The sequence below is a fragment of the Takifugu flavidus genome, chromosome 8 (assembly GCF_003711565.1).
Source record: "Takifugu flavidus isolate HTHZ2018 chromosome 8, ASM371156v2, whole genome shotgun sequence".
NCBI lineage: Eukaryota > Metazoa > Chordata > Actinopteri > Tetraodontiformes > Tetraodontidae > Takifugu > Takifugu flavidus.
The window spans coordinates 11,913,749-11,926,764 of record NC_079527.1 but is presented as its reverse complement, the minus strand read 5'-3'; the positions used below and the strand labels follow the sequence as shown (position 1 = coordinate 11,926,764).

The window sequence follows — 13,016 nt, the reverse complement described above, 5'->3', positions numbered from 1 at the left end:
CTGCTTCCATTAGCTTCCAGTATGATAAAAGAGACGGCACCAGCTGACACCACCACAATGACTCACCATGGATAAAAGAATGAGATGTCCCCTCTAGTAGCTTGTAGTGATCAGTTTGTGTGCGTGTGTGAAAGAATGGAGGGGGGGGGCATCCACACAAAGCTGCGTATCTGAGCGGGTTTGAATAATGTCCCGAACAGCAGCTAATATGAATCCACCCCTGATGGATGGCTCGGTGGCCTCCTTTGGTCCCAGTTGTGTAATTTAGCATCATTACCAACGAAAACCAGTCAGCGGCCTGACATCCCAAACTGATGTCTTATCAGGGCAGGAGCCATCGATCATCATTTTCAGAAGGGTTGGCCGGATGGAGGAAGGTCTCAATTATTTGGAAGCGGCGGAGCCAAATAAAATCAGTTCTTCTTGGGGATAATGGGTTAAGTACAAATATAAAGGTGAAAAAAATGTGGGTTGCTTTTCAGACATTTGTAAGATCCTGTACAACAATCACACTTCAACAATGTTGCACGATTTGTCACCTGTCAGGTTGCTCTAATCAGGGTTCCCTGGGGGGGCCTCTGCAGGGAGAGCCGCAACAACATCCACATATAAGCCGTCCATACCCACGTCTGTCTGGATTCCCGGGACTGATCCAGCACATCAGCGCTCCAGCTTGGTTCACACTGCTGAAGTCACCTAAAAAGCAGGCGAGTTTGTTCCAAACAGCGATCCTGCCACGCCATCAGCTGTGTTTGTTAAAATCTACACTAGCCAATCAGAGAGCCCTCCATCCTTTACCTTTAAGATCAGTGGCCGTGACAGGATGAATGGAAAACATGAAAAATAAAGAGATTTTTAAATGAAAGGTAAAAGTCAGGGTTAGGTCTCATCCTGCCGGTTCTCGTTTCCATGTGAGATGCCTGTTCTGTAACTAGAACTCTGTTGTGGTGCAGAGTCTCTGGGCTCCATTTTGTGGCCAGGATCTGAGCAAGGGGACATTGTTTGGTGCTTAGCATTTCTTGGCACCCTCTGTGGCAAGCCTATTTTTAAAGTTAAAAACTGCTCGCAGCGCGGCCGCAGGAGAGGACACTGAAGAAGCAAACTGGTGATCCATGATGCCTTTATGAAAGGATGAGGGAACGCCACAGCTTATGAGCCGCGGTGATTAATCCTCACAGCCCGGTTGGGGCCAGAAAGGAGGGTTCCGCTGTGCAGATGAAAAAGCAGATAATTAGGTTTCTACTTTGTTTTTAGCCCCAGCGCCAAAAGACTTACTCGATCGTGCTGTTGTCGGGTTCACGCCGTTGTCGGGTCAGCGGACCCGCGTCGTATTCCTGATGTGCATGTTCTGTGATCACTGGTGACATTTTCGGCCCGATGCGTTTCGGTTTTTGCCCCAGACTTGGGTCTGAGGTACGCTCACCCGAGAATTCAAAGCAAATACATTAATGAATAACTAATCTTTGCAGATGCATGAATCTGCATATCAATGCAATCAGAGGATGTTGTGTGCGTGGCTATTTCCAGCAGAGGGGCTGAGAGGATGTCAAGCATGCAAAGCCTTTCTGCATATATGCTAATTGGGCTCCATCTTCTAATCTGAATATGAACCTTGCTGGAATTCACTTGTTTCCCGAAAGGACCAGAGTGCACGTGCAAGGAATGCACCGCAGCCTCCCTCCTCATCCACCGCGTGATCTGGATTCGCCGGCTGCGCCTCCGCACGTGAAGCGGCGTCTGTCTCGTGACGCAGCAGATATTGCGGGCATGTCTGGCAGCGAGGCTGGGAGGTGCACGTGGGTGATGTATGCAAATGCAGGATTCTCAAGCAAACGCCAAAGAGGTTACCGTGTCACAAACCCCGAGGGTTTACTGTACTCGCTTTGGGAATATCTGTGGGCTTAAATGAACAACCCCCCCCCCCTCTTCTGGAACCCGGCAGGCCTCCGGTTTGCTCCCAGCAGCACCCCATCATATGGAGAAAATTGCTTATATCTGTGCCATCTGCTGCCCGATGCAAATATTTTACTGTCTGTTAGATACATCAAGAACATGAGAGAGAAGTTGAGGCACAATTTTAGCCAATCAGGAGCCCCTCCCCTGCTACTCTGTTTGCTGTGGCGCTCGTTGTCTTTTGTCACAGCGTATAACATCTCCCCAGTGTGCCAGAGGCTTATGGGGGAGTCATTGTAGATTCAGGGTCAGACACTGAATGCAAATCAGGCTGAGGAACAGGCAAAGCCAAGCACAGGAAAGGGAATTAGGGTGAGGGGAAATGTCTGGAAACAAATGATTTTTCCCATTCTGTAAATTATATAAAGGTGCCTCGATGGAAGCAACGTCAGCCTCAGAGTGCGAGCCAGGGGGAGGAATTCCACTCTGTGAGCCAGCGCTGCTCCTCAACCGAGCTGTCACGCACAGTGGGCGCTCTGGACGACCCGCACCGATATGGAGCCAGCGAGAAGAAGAAGAAGAAGCTGCTTGAATGGCTCCTTCTGGAGTTCCTGCCCAGAGGGACTCGCGGCCCCGTCCTCCATCCCGAGCTTTTCCAATAGATGGCGAATTGAAAACATTGATTTCTCTCCTGCCCCCTTACAGAAATGACAGAAACTCTGTTTTAATCAAATATATACATATGAAGCCTACTGACTCCTCCAGTGTGTGCACATGTGTGTAGCTGCATTTGCACAGGAAGCTACCAGTGATTCCCAGTGCGGGAATGTGTGCAAATATTCCGGTTAGGAACGCCACAAAGACTAGATGAGGCGGCCGCTCCGGGCGCAGCTTTAGTAAAGATCTGCATTCTAAATAAGTTCCAGCACACATTTCAGTCTCCAGGACGTGAGCCTGGCGCTGCAGCTTACTCCAGATGGGGATTTCATGAGCGTGTCTTAGCGAGTTGATCAGGAATATTGATCACCCAGACCGGTGCTACTCTATTTTTCTGCTGTAAATCTGTGAAAGTGCTTCACGCGTTCATGGACGGTGTTTGTCTGTGAGCTAATGTTGATTATTTTGTGCACATCGTTACATGCAAATGAAGCCGGGCGACCTTCACACGTGCTCTGCATGCATTATCCTTACTGTTGCATGACATTTTCACTCATGTAGTTATGCCCTTGACTGCACATTATGACTGCACCCAATAAGACAGATATTTAAGCCAACCCCCATGCGTAAATACCAGCCCCCCCTCCCTCCCTCCCTCTATGAACGCAGGAAGAAAAATGAGGCAAACGCATGAGACGTGCGCGACGACAGACATTTTGGAGACACGTTAAGACGCCGTTTACTCCTTCTGACACACACAGGAAACTTTTGTGGAAGCGCTGCCGTATGCAAACTAGCTCATTCACTCCCTGTCGACCTCATTTGCTTCCTTGAACAACACACACAGTCGGGCTCACAGGATGATTAAGAGGTCCGAGGGCCTCCGGGCGCACTTGGACTTGGGCGGCTGTGAATCATGACTATGATGTGGGGCTTGCTTTCTATTCAAAGCTGTCACAGAAGTTTTGGGATTGTCCTCGCTGATGAGGGAGTTCAGCCAGGCCAGAGCCACAGAGGCTGCATCGGTCCGTCCTCGCCTGTCCTTGGGCGTCCCCTACTTGCCCTGCCCTGAGCTAAACAGCGATAGGTAAGAGACACCATGAGTTAGAGGAGCAGTAACATTTTAAGAAAGTGGAGTGAACAACAGCTGGGTAAACCCCAAAGTGCAATCGAGACCATAAAACACCAAACAATCCAGGTTTTGGAGCTCTTAGATGTGGTCTTGGTATGTGAACCTGGTAGGTGCAGCAATACTTGTTCAGGGTGAACTCTTATTAGCAGGTTAGCTGCAGCTCCAAAACGGAAGAGTCCAAAGTGAGTGTAGGACAGAGGTCATCGAGGTAGCCTGGTGAGGTTCCTGGGTCCCAGGTGAAAGCAGGTGTCGTCCTGGTAGGACAGAAAACCCTGCTGGCTTGTGAGACTTGTAGGACCGGCTTGATGACTGCTGTACTTTCCCAGCCACTCACAAATCACTTCTGTTGATGATTCTGTTCACATCTGACCAGCTAGCTCATACACCCACCTTTACCTTCAACTGACATCGCCGGCATCGTCGACAGCGCCGCCTCCACTTGAACAACCCCAACTTCATCTGTGAAAGAAAATGGGACGAGCGGCCATAAAGCCAGAGCAGTTTACCACTGAAATGACCGAAGCCCCCATTCTAGACCCCAGACGCCAACGTGGGGCCGTCACGTAGGCCTGAACATGAGTTGCGGCAAAGCCTTGTGCTGGAATGGCGTCCCTGCGCTCTGTCAAACACGTCCCCTGGCGGAGCCAAATGTGGCGTGTGACACGTCATACCCTATCACGCCGCCTCGCAGATGACCAGCCGCTTACGTACGCTGCTTGCACCGCTGGACCCCAAACCAGACAGTGTCAGGTGCGATAACGGTTTGAGCGTCAAACCCGCTCTGAAGTCTCGCCCTGCCTCCCAACTCATTTGACAAAGCTGCAGCCGCCCCGCTCGCCATGTGCACTAGGGCAGCCGTGCGACCGTGCCCTAAAGACGCTTTTATTCCCGGTGCACCTGCACGTCCCCCGCAGGCTGAGGTCCAGAGATAAGCACGCTCCTCTGCTCCCTGGGCCCAGTGGAGCGCAGCTCCGGCGATAAGGACCGTCTGTGATGGCGGCTCTGTGGAGGGAATCAAATCCTGTAGTCTTAGAAAGTCAAAGGCAGCTGTGAAAGATCTACCTACAACCTACATGCAACTTTGTCCAGCTGGATCATGGTGGAGTTCTAGTGCACCTTTATTTCCTGCCGTTCTTTAACCTGCCCCCCCCCCCCCCCCCCGCCATTATTATCTCAATGCTCACTGGTCCAACAACGCCCAATGGCGTTGTTTAGCCACCATTTCATCCACAGGTTGTTTCCATTCTGTAGCATTAGGTCGGCCTGCGTGTTGAGCAGAGAAGCCCAAACCAGCGGAGCGATTTCATCATAATTGCTTCATTTTGTCGAGCGAGGAAGGGGGGGGCTCCGTGAATAAAGTGCTGCAGCTGGGTTGAAGATTTTGGGAGGTTTTTTTTGATGTGACACCATTTTCTTTTATTGATATCCGTGTTTGTCACCTCCTTTGATGTTTCCGCTTTGATGTGCGCTTATCAAAGGAAATAACCGCGCGCAGGAACATCTGAACAAAAGAGCGCAAACGCGACGTGTAAGATCTCTGCGCCTGGAGCGTCTCTGTCACATCGTGGTCTGGTCTCTAACCTAGTTGGCTTTTTCCTTTTCCACTCAAGCCTCTGATCATTTTCACGTTTGCGCCGTTTTCGACATGAAGCAGAACGCCGGAGTCGAGATTCCACCGGAAAATCTCAGTGCAAAACAATGTGCTGAAGACGGGGGGAAGAACAGCAAGGAGCAATTTTTCCTCTGCTGGATTGTTCTCTTTGATCCGGAGTGCAGTGAAAGGAGGGCATTATGTAACATCTTCAGCACACACATGGCCGACTGTGTGACTGCCAAGCACACGGGGGGAGTGGTGGCGGCGGTGGCGGCGGCGGCGGCGCAGGGGTGCTGTGGGCAGGCGACAGCAGTATAGTCGATGTAGATTTAGCAGATGTGGGGGAGAATGGGTGCTTGTTCGTATTGGTCTTTGGTCATTTCCCCTCTTAAGGCTGCTCAGCGGAGCAGCTCTAACATCGACTCTAACAAACCCAATAATGAGACATGAGAGAGCCCTTTAGTGATGATTCAGACGTTTATCTGCTGCTACACGGCTAAACAGTCTATTCTACCCAGGCTGCTGTCGAAGGAGGAAATTACACGGGGTCCCGATCCTCCTGAATCCTGTAGCTAGCGAGAAATACTAGCCCAACATTTGTGTGACCTAATTGGAAGCGATTCATTATCTGGAAGGAGCAAAAGAGGCGGCAGAATGATTCCGTTGGGCGGCAGATGATCCTCTAAATCAATCATTTCTACACAATCCATAATACATAGACGTCGCCACGCAGCTACACGAGCGTGTTCACCAGACCAGGACCGAGACGGAAGGGAGACGTATGAGTAGAAACCTGCCAGATCGATGTGCCATGCAGGCCGAGCGCACGAGGACCTTCTCGTGGAGGAGCCGTCTCGGCTGATGGACGTGAGGAAAAGGCAGAGGATGATTGGTAGAGTGTGTCGGCGGTGTTGTGCAACAGGGAGCTGATGCTGAGACGGCCTGACAGGGTCTGGTTCTGTTCGCTGCGAGACTGATCGGGAGTGACCGCGTTGTCTTCCCTTCCCTCCGCAAAGGTTACGCCATTGCCAGCAGTCCTCATGACACAATGAGCCGCCATAGGTGGAGGCAGAGGCCCCTCGTCAGGTCCCAAAACTGCGTCCACGACTCCGTGACGTGTGCGAGAGCCCTTTACGGCGAACGGGGGGGGGAGGGGGGGGATCTCAATAATTTCCCCCTTCCGGTTTGGGACCTTTGGTAAAGTTGCGGCTGCGTTTTCCAAATGACGTGCTCGGTAATCGGGTGTGTTGGGCTGTCAGCTCAGGGTGCACGATCTTGCCAACATGACTCAAGTGTGCCCCTGAGCCGCTTCTTCCCCGTGCATCTACTCCAGTCGCTTGTATGATCTATTTTAGATTCTTTTGCCCAAGGATGTGCGCGCACCCTCACAGCAGAGAGCCACAGAAATAAGAGGAGGGGGAGAATGGATAATATTCAAATAATCTACAGGCAATCATGCAAATTCCCCAGACGGTGCGCACTCGGGGATGCTGCTGGATCGGGGGTGCAGCCGCTTGCGCTAGCCATGCACAGCAAATTTGGAATTATGCAAAGGAAGAACGGGATCTGCGCCGACCATTTGTGCGGGCTAACGTGCACGCAACGTGTGAGTCAACGCTGCGCGGGCCACGTTAGAGCCTTTCATTTACTGAACTGGATTAATCCGATCTGCATGCCATTCCCAGGATGCATTGTGCCACACTGGTTCCATGGGTTGCTTCCGTTCACATATCCGAGAGAGCAAACAGGAGAGGACAGTGTTTAACGTACGTGTCTGGGAGCAGCACAGTCCATCCTGTTACAGCCCGAACAGGAGGCAGCCGCTTAGAGACCAGTCCTCCATCTCGGGCGCAGATGTCGCGCTCCTTGTGGCCCTCGCACACTCAAGGGGCCGCGCCGGATCTGGCACGACCCTGATGTGTCATCTCGATTTAGGCGCTAGCTCCGCGTCGGCCCACCGACGTGGCCCCGATGTCCACGTGCTCTGGTCTCCGTAATCCTGCTGGAGCTTCTTTCGGGAGGCTGGTGAATGCGGGGTCTAATCTTGTGGAGGCACCGGTCAGTTGGGGGTGGGGGGCAGATTTGAAGCAGAGGGGAGAGAGCTACAAGAACCACATTGAAGAGGAGGTGGGGTCTATCTGAAAGGTGTCTTTTGGAGTAAATTCGAATGAGCTGAAATCAACTGGAAGCATTTACAACTGGAGTTTCCCAATTCTACGGGTGGTGGTGGGGGTCATGACGGGTAAAAACTGAACATAATCTTATAGGTTATCCAGAAAATAACTGACAGGCTGAATGCGTGCAGCATTCATATCAATCTCCCCAGTATTCTGACGCTCGGGGTTTTGTTTGGTCTCCAGGGACGGAGAAGGGGGAGTAAAGGCGGTTCAACAGCGCCGCCTGCTGGCGGAAACGCAAAAAACAGCCGGAGCCTTTATTTCATCAGTGGAGGACTCAGGTCATGTTTTTGTCCCGTGGCTTCAGTGTTGTTTTTCATTCCGATTAAAGAAAATTAACAAAACTGATTGTGTAGCGGTAACTGTTGCCAGCACCCTGTCCCTCTAAGACGGTCCAGAGACATCTCATCTAGCCTCCGGGGGCCAAGACAAGACATTTGTCCGGCCCCTATCCCTGCTAATTAGTTGATTTATCACTTACTGTGTTACCATGGCAGCGTGCGCTCAATAAATAACCACATGTGACACTTGATTGCTGGAGTACCATAATCAGTGTGAGCACGTCATCCGCTAATGGTCGGGTACGGCCCAGACGTCAAAGCCCAAATTGAAAATGGACAAGTGACTTTTTTTTTTTTTCATATACGTCTGTTTACAGGAGCTTTCTGAGCTTTAAACACGACCAATTTCTATTTTGCACCGATTCAGGAACACAAGTGAAGAAAGAGGTGGAGACAATGTGCAAAAAGAGAACATTTGTACTTTTATTTTGGAAGAAATGAAGCACAAAACATTGACAGTTTCTTCCTGGGTGGTGAACTAAACGTGTGAGGACGACGCCTGCAGTCGTTCTTTAAGGCTAACTGTGAGCTACAGGCGGTCTAAAGGTACAAATTAAATAACAACGGTCTAAATCCCCAAACAGGTGAAGAATCCGCTTGTGTCAAACGAGCGGATTCTTCCAGGAGCCCTAAAATTCGACTACGGCAACACAACCAAAGCTAAGCAAACTCTTAAACGTTTGTGTTCCTGCACTTTTCTTTTCAAACCGTCGTGGGAAAAATGATCCGACCTTTTCATCAAATTGAAAAACAAGCGAGGTTAGATGACGAATATCCGTGCTACGTGCGCGCGGGCCGCTCCGGACACCGACAAAACGTCTAAGATCATTCCGCACGGCGCAATGACGGTCCTGTGGGGAGAACAAAACAGGCGGAATAAAGGACTTCGCAGGCAGCTCATCGGATCCCAACAGGAGTGGAGCTGCGGCGCCTTTTCTCAGGTCAGCCGCCGGGCATGCTGGGAATAAATAAAGCAGCCGCGGGTCCGATTGAGCCGCTCCAGGAAAACGCCGCCACACAACAACCTTTCCAGAGGCTGTGAATCGCAGATGGATGCACGCAGGTACACAACTACATAAAGGAATGAAAACTAGGTACAAAAAATAGATCGAGTACGACTGTACCAGCAGTGAGTAGTTTTGTTAAAAGAAAATATTTCTGCTAAATATAGTTTAGAATAAGATCTGTAATAGAAACCAGCTATTTGAGACACCCTTTTAGCGCTACGGGGACCAGAATGTGTAGGTAACAGTGGGTACGTCCAGTTCGGAGGGGTCAGTCTAATATCTGGGGTGGGGGTGGGGGGTCTCAACTGCATCATCGCAACTGTCGTCTTTGGCCAAAAGGGCCGGAAATGTCACCCGCGGTTAGGTCAGCGGGTTCAAGTAAGGCAGATTTTGGAAAGAACAAATCCGGATTTATGGCTTATTCAATGGATCCGGTGAGGAGAAAAGGTGGAATTTCTTTGGCGGTCAAAGAAATGAGGGAAGAAAGGAGTCGTTTCTCATCACTGACGTAAAAAAACAACAACTGATTGTACTCAACGTTTTCAACTCAAATCTGGGACCGACCAATTTTAGAGGGGTCTGAGTTCTACCATTGTTCTTTTGCTAAAGGAAGTTGATGCTTGGCCAGAAGGGACAGCGAGTAAACTCCACTCCCAACTGCGGAGGTCGAGGGAGCGTTCGGGACGTTCCCTTCCCTCGGCTTCACGAGTCGGGCTCGAAGGACTGGTGGCCCCCGCCCTGGGCCTTGAGCTGCAGCCAGGCGTCCCCCAGCGCCTTCGCAAAGTGGTCGTCCACGGAACCCGTGATGGACACCGAGTTGGACACGGGCTCCGCTTCCTTGTAGTTTTTCCCCAGGCTGCGGCGGAAGTGTTCCTCGATCACGGGGTCGCTCACCGTGTTCGCTGTTGGGGGGGGGGGGGGGGGGGGGGGGGCAGGAGCAGACAGAAGATCTGGTTAGTGTCAGAATGGAAGAACGTTTCTCCACATGATTGAGGACAGGACCAGCACTACCATTGGTCTTCTTCGGGTCAGCAGGGGGGCTGGGGGAGCAGCCGTTCATGTGACACTGCGACAGGTTGCAGTTACGGTTGCTTGCGGGGGCACAGGTGATAACAGAGGGACGATTCTGATGGTTGGAAGACAAACAACCTCAAAATCTGCCAAGCAACTCATTCTTCACACCTCCTCAGCGCGCGAGTCCTCGTACCTGCTGACGCTCAGCCGTCCCGCTCACGGCGGCCCACTCTCTGGCCGCCACCCCCATGTCGTGGCTGCTTTTGGTCAGAGCGAGTGGCTGGTCTACAGCATAACCAGAAATGGAAGAGTACAGGCGGTTGCCAAGGAGACTGCTGGAGGAGGAAGTCATTTGCTCCGTAAGGGTGTGACTGTGTCTCCAGTGCTCGTTGGGGTTGTCTCCAACAGAAGGACGAGCCCTTAAACAAGAGAACGAGAAAAAACACACACTTTATCTATCTTTTGCCACCTTTAAAGCAGCCCAAAAAACTGAGGCTACAAACTAATGACTGGAGTTCTCACGGTGTAAAATTCTACAGTAAAATCAGCTCCAGTTTTGTTCTGCGCCTGAATTTAAACTGGTAGTGCATCCATTCTGCCACTAGAGGGCGCTCACCGACACAGAAGACCATCTAAGCACCAAAGCATTCTGGGAAATGTCGTTTTCGTTAGCAAACAGACGCGCATCCAATAAACATCCTTCCACAAAGGAGAATTTCAAACTAGAACTAACATTAGGTGAACATTTCATCACAGTAATCATTTGGGGATTATTTCCTATTTTTTTTCCTGCTAATTGTTAAAACAAGAGATATAAAGAGGAGTATAAACATTTATCTAAGCTTGTCAACAGAACCTGAAGCCTCACACAGGTTTAACACTGAGTACTTTGAGCTTGTGGTTCTTCTCAACAGAAATCTGTGTGCAGATCACCACATAGTTAACAGATCCTTTTGCGTCTCTTGCGCTCGAGCCCATCAGGCGGGCCAGCAGGTTCTTCTCGTTGTATTCTTCGCATCACCGATCCAGCTCCGCTTGCCTCCACGCCCCACTGCTCACCAGCTACGTTAGCGCGACAGGTTGAACGTGCTTCAACTTTCACTCTCCAAAATGACCGCCGTCATTCCTGCGCGTAATCGCCTCGGGTCGACGTGTTAAGGCGGCTGGGCTTTTAAAGGTTTCGATGCAGTGCAGCGTTTTACTTACAACTGCGTTGCAAACAATCGGCTCATTTTGGTCATGTGGTCGTCGTCACAGTTGATCCGGTCGTCCATTTGTTCGTCGCCGTATTTACGCTTGCTGGGGCAGTGCGGAGGAGGCGGAGTTATGCTGGCCATAGCAGTGGACAGGGATGGCGTCCTGGACTCACCTGTGGAACAGGTGACGTGCACGTCATCAAAACAGGCCGCCTCATTATTAAAAAGACAAGCATGGCACATGCAAGGGTGCATCGTGTGCATTTTCACAGTCACGGAAAGCACTTTTGGAAAGCCCTATGCAATAGAAATAGTTAATTTACTGGAAAAGAGGAAAGGCAAAGAATATAATGGATGTGTGTTTAGATCTGGGGAAAATTGAAACGTCAGCATCAACCACAACAAAACAAACGCACTGTTTGTGCCCAAAAGATGCAGCAAAACTAATTACTGGCACGTCGTAAACCCCAAAAAGCACGTAAACTGACCGTCGTAGTAGAGTTTGCCGACGTTATTGTTCATCTTGTCCAGGAACTGAGAGTTCAACAGGTCCATTCTAGTGAACAGCATTTACACGAGCAGGTTAGTTGCTAACATGGATGTTAGCGGAGTGTACAAGCGAAGCCAACAAAAAACCTTAAATCCTGAAACAGAGGAAACATCATCGAGTTAGATGGCGATCGTGAAAGTTAACTTGGCCTATACTTAAAGCAGATTCTCATCAGACAGCGAACAACGAGCCGGCTAACAATGTTTTCCTGGCGCTTACGTTTACAACTCCAAACCATAGAAGTTAGCATGAGGCTAACTACAAACGTAATTAGGCTCAGCTGCTACAAGTTAGCCTGGCGTCGTCTGGCTAGATTTCAGTGCCTAAATCGGAAAGTTTAAACTATCGCTACGATGGCCTGATTTATCACCACAACAGTGTCGCCTCGACACACAGTGACAGAAGTTTTCTTGCTTCATTTAAGGTCGCTTGCGTGCGCTCATTAACTTAGCGACACGGACCGAAGTTAGCGTTAGCTTTTACGAGGCTAATCCCAAACTTTCAAGTTTAGTTATTGGCGTCCCATTTAACTTTTAGAAAATCCGGGTAACCCTTGTACCGCCGGCGGGGGACCACTTACAGGCGGATTCGTGTCCGGCAGCGCTGTTCCAGCGACGAGCGGCCGTTCGGTCCCTTCGTCGAGACGAGCTTTTTACAGCCAAAACATCGCCATGGCCAGCCCAGCTGCGCTCATGCACCTTCTCCCAGTACAAAAGAGCAGCTAGCGGCCCTGCTGGATACCCGGAGAACTGGTGCGAAAAACAAAACAACAACAACAGCAGCAGCACAAAAAAAAAACCGCACAAAAGCCCTCCATTTTCTAAGATAATACAGCCTGAAACGCATTCAGCTGGACAAAACAAGCAGGGCGATAAGGCAGCTAACAATATTCACGACTAAACACCTGCAAATGTCGATGCTTTTACTGGTTAAAGCAACGAATTGATGCAGTAATTCCGTCTGCTTTGTTTTCTCTTCTGATTCTGGTCACAGGTGCAGGACAGGTAAGCAGGAGGCATCTCAGCAGGGGCAGATGCAGACCCTCCATCTGGATTTGCAGATGCGGAGTATTGATTTATTGATCTGGTTTGGTGTCCTGGGTTGCTTTCAGTACACAAATAAAGCTCCTTGTGTGTTTCAAATTACAGCAGCGGCGTGCGCAGTGCATCTAAAATGACATGGTGGCAAAGCTGTTGCCCTTTTACCCCTTTAAAGTGTTTTGCGCGTGTAAATTAAAGCAGTTCAAACGTGCATGTTTCAGTCGATGCAAAGTCTGTTAACTGCTAGTTTACTGCACGCGTCTGTGTCCAGGGACGGTTGCCGGGCAGTGTCTGACGGCCCTAACAGCCATTTTGCCTTTCACGGCTGCTTTTCACACTGACAGGGGCGGCGTGCACCATCGAGGGGGCACAGAAGCATCATGGGAGGACGGGGTGGGGTGGGGGGGGCACGGAC

General features: G+C 50.4%; 1 protein-coding gene across 2 annotated transcripts; it reads right to left on the bottom strand.

The window, feature by feature from the left end:
* Positions 1 to 8,193: 8,193 nt before the first annotated feature.
* Positions 8,194 to 12,962, bottom strand: vgll4a (vestigial-like family member 4a). Of its 2 annotated transcripts, none has more exons than XM_057039837.1 (6): positions 12,142 to 12,962; positions 11,500 to 11,567; positions 11,022 to 11,184; positions 10,009 to 10,234; positions 9,813 to 9,927; positions 8,194 to 9,703 (listed from the first exon to the last, which is right to left on the bottom strand). In XM_057039837.1, exons 2-6 carry the CDS (start codon positions 11,564 to 11,566, stop codon positions 9,504 to 9,506), a joined length of 771 nt encoding a protein of 256 aa, XP_056895817.1. In that variant the 5' UTR covers position 11,567; positions 12,142 to 12,962; the 3' UTR covers positions 8,194 to 9,503. The 2 variants fall into 2 exon arrangements, with proteins under 2 accessions (XP_056895817.1, XP_056895816.1); XM_057039836.1 differs by having other exon boundaries at positions 11,500 to 11,655; positions 12,142 to 12,959.
* Between the last annotated feature and the right edge of the window lie 54 nt (positions 12,963 to 13,016).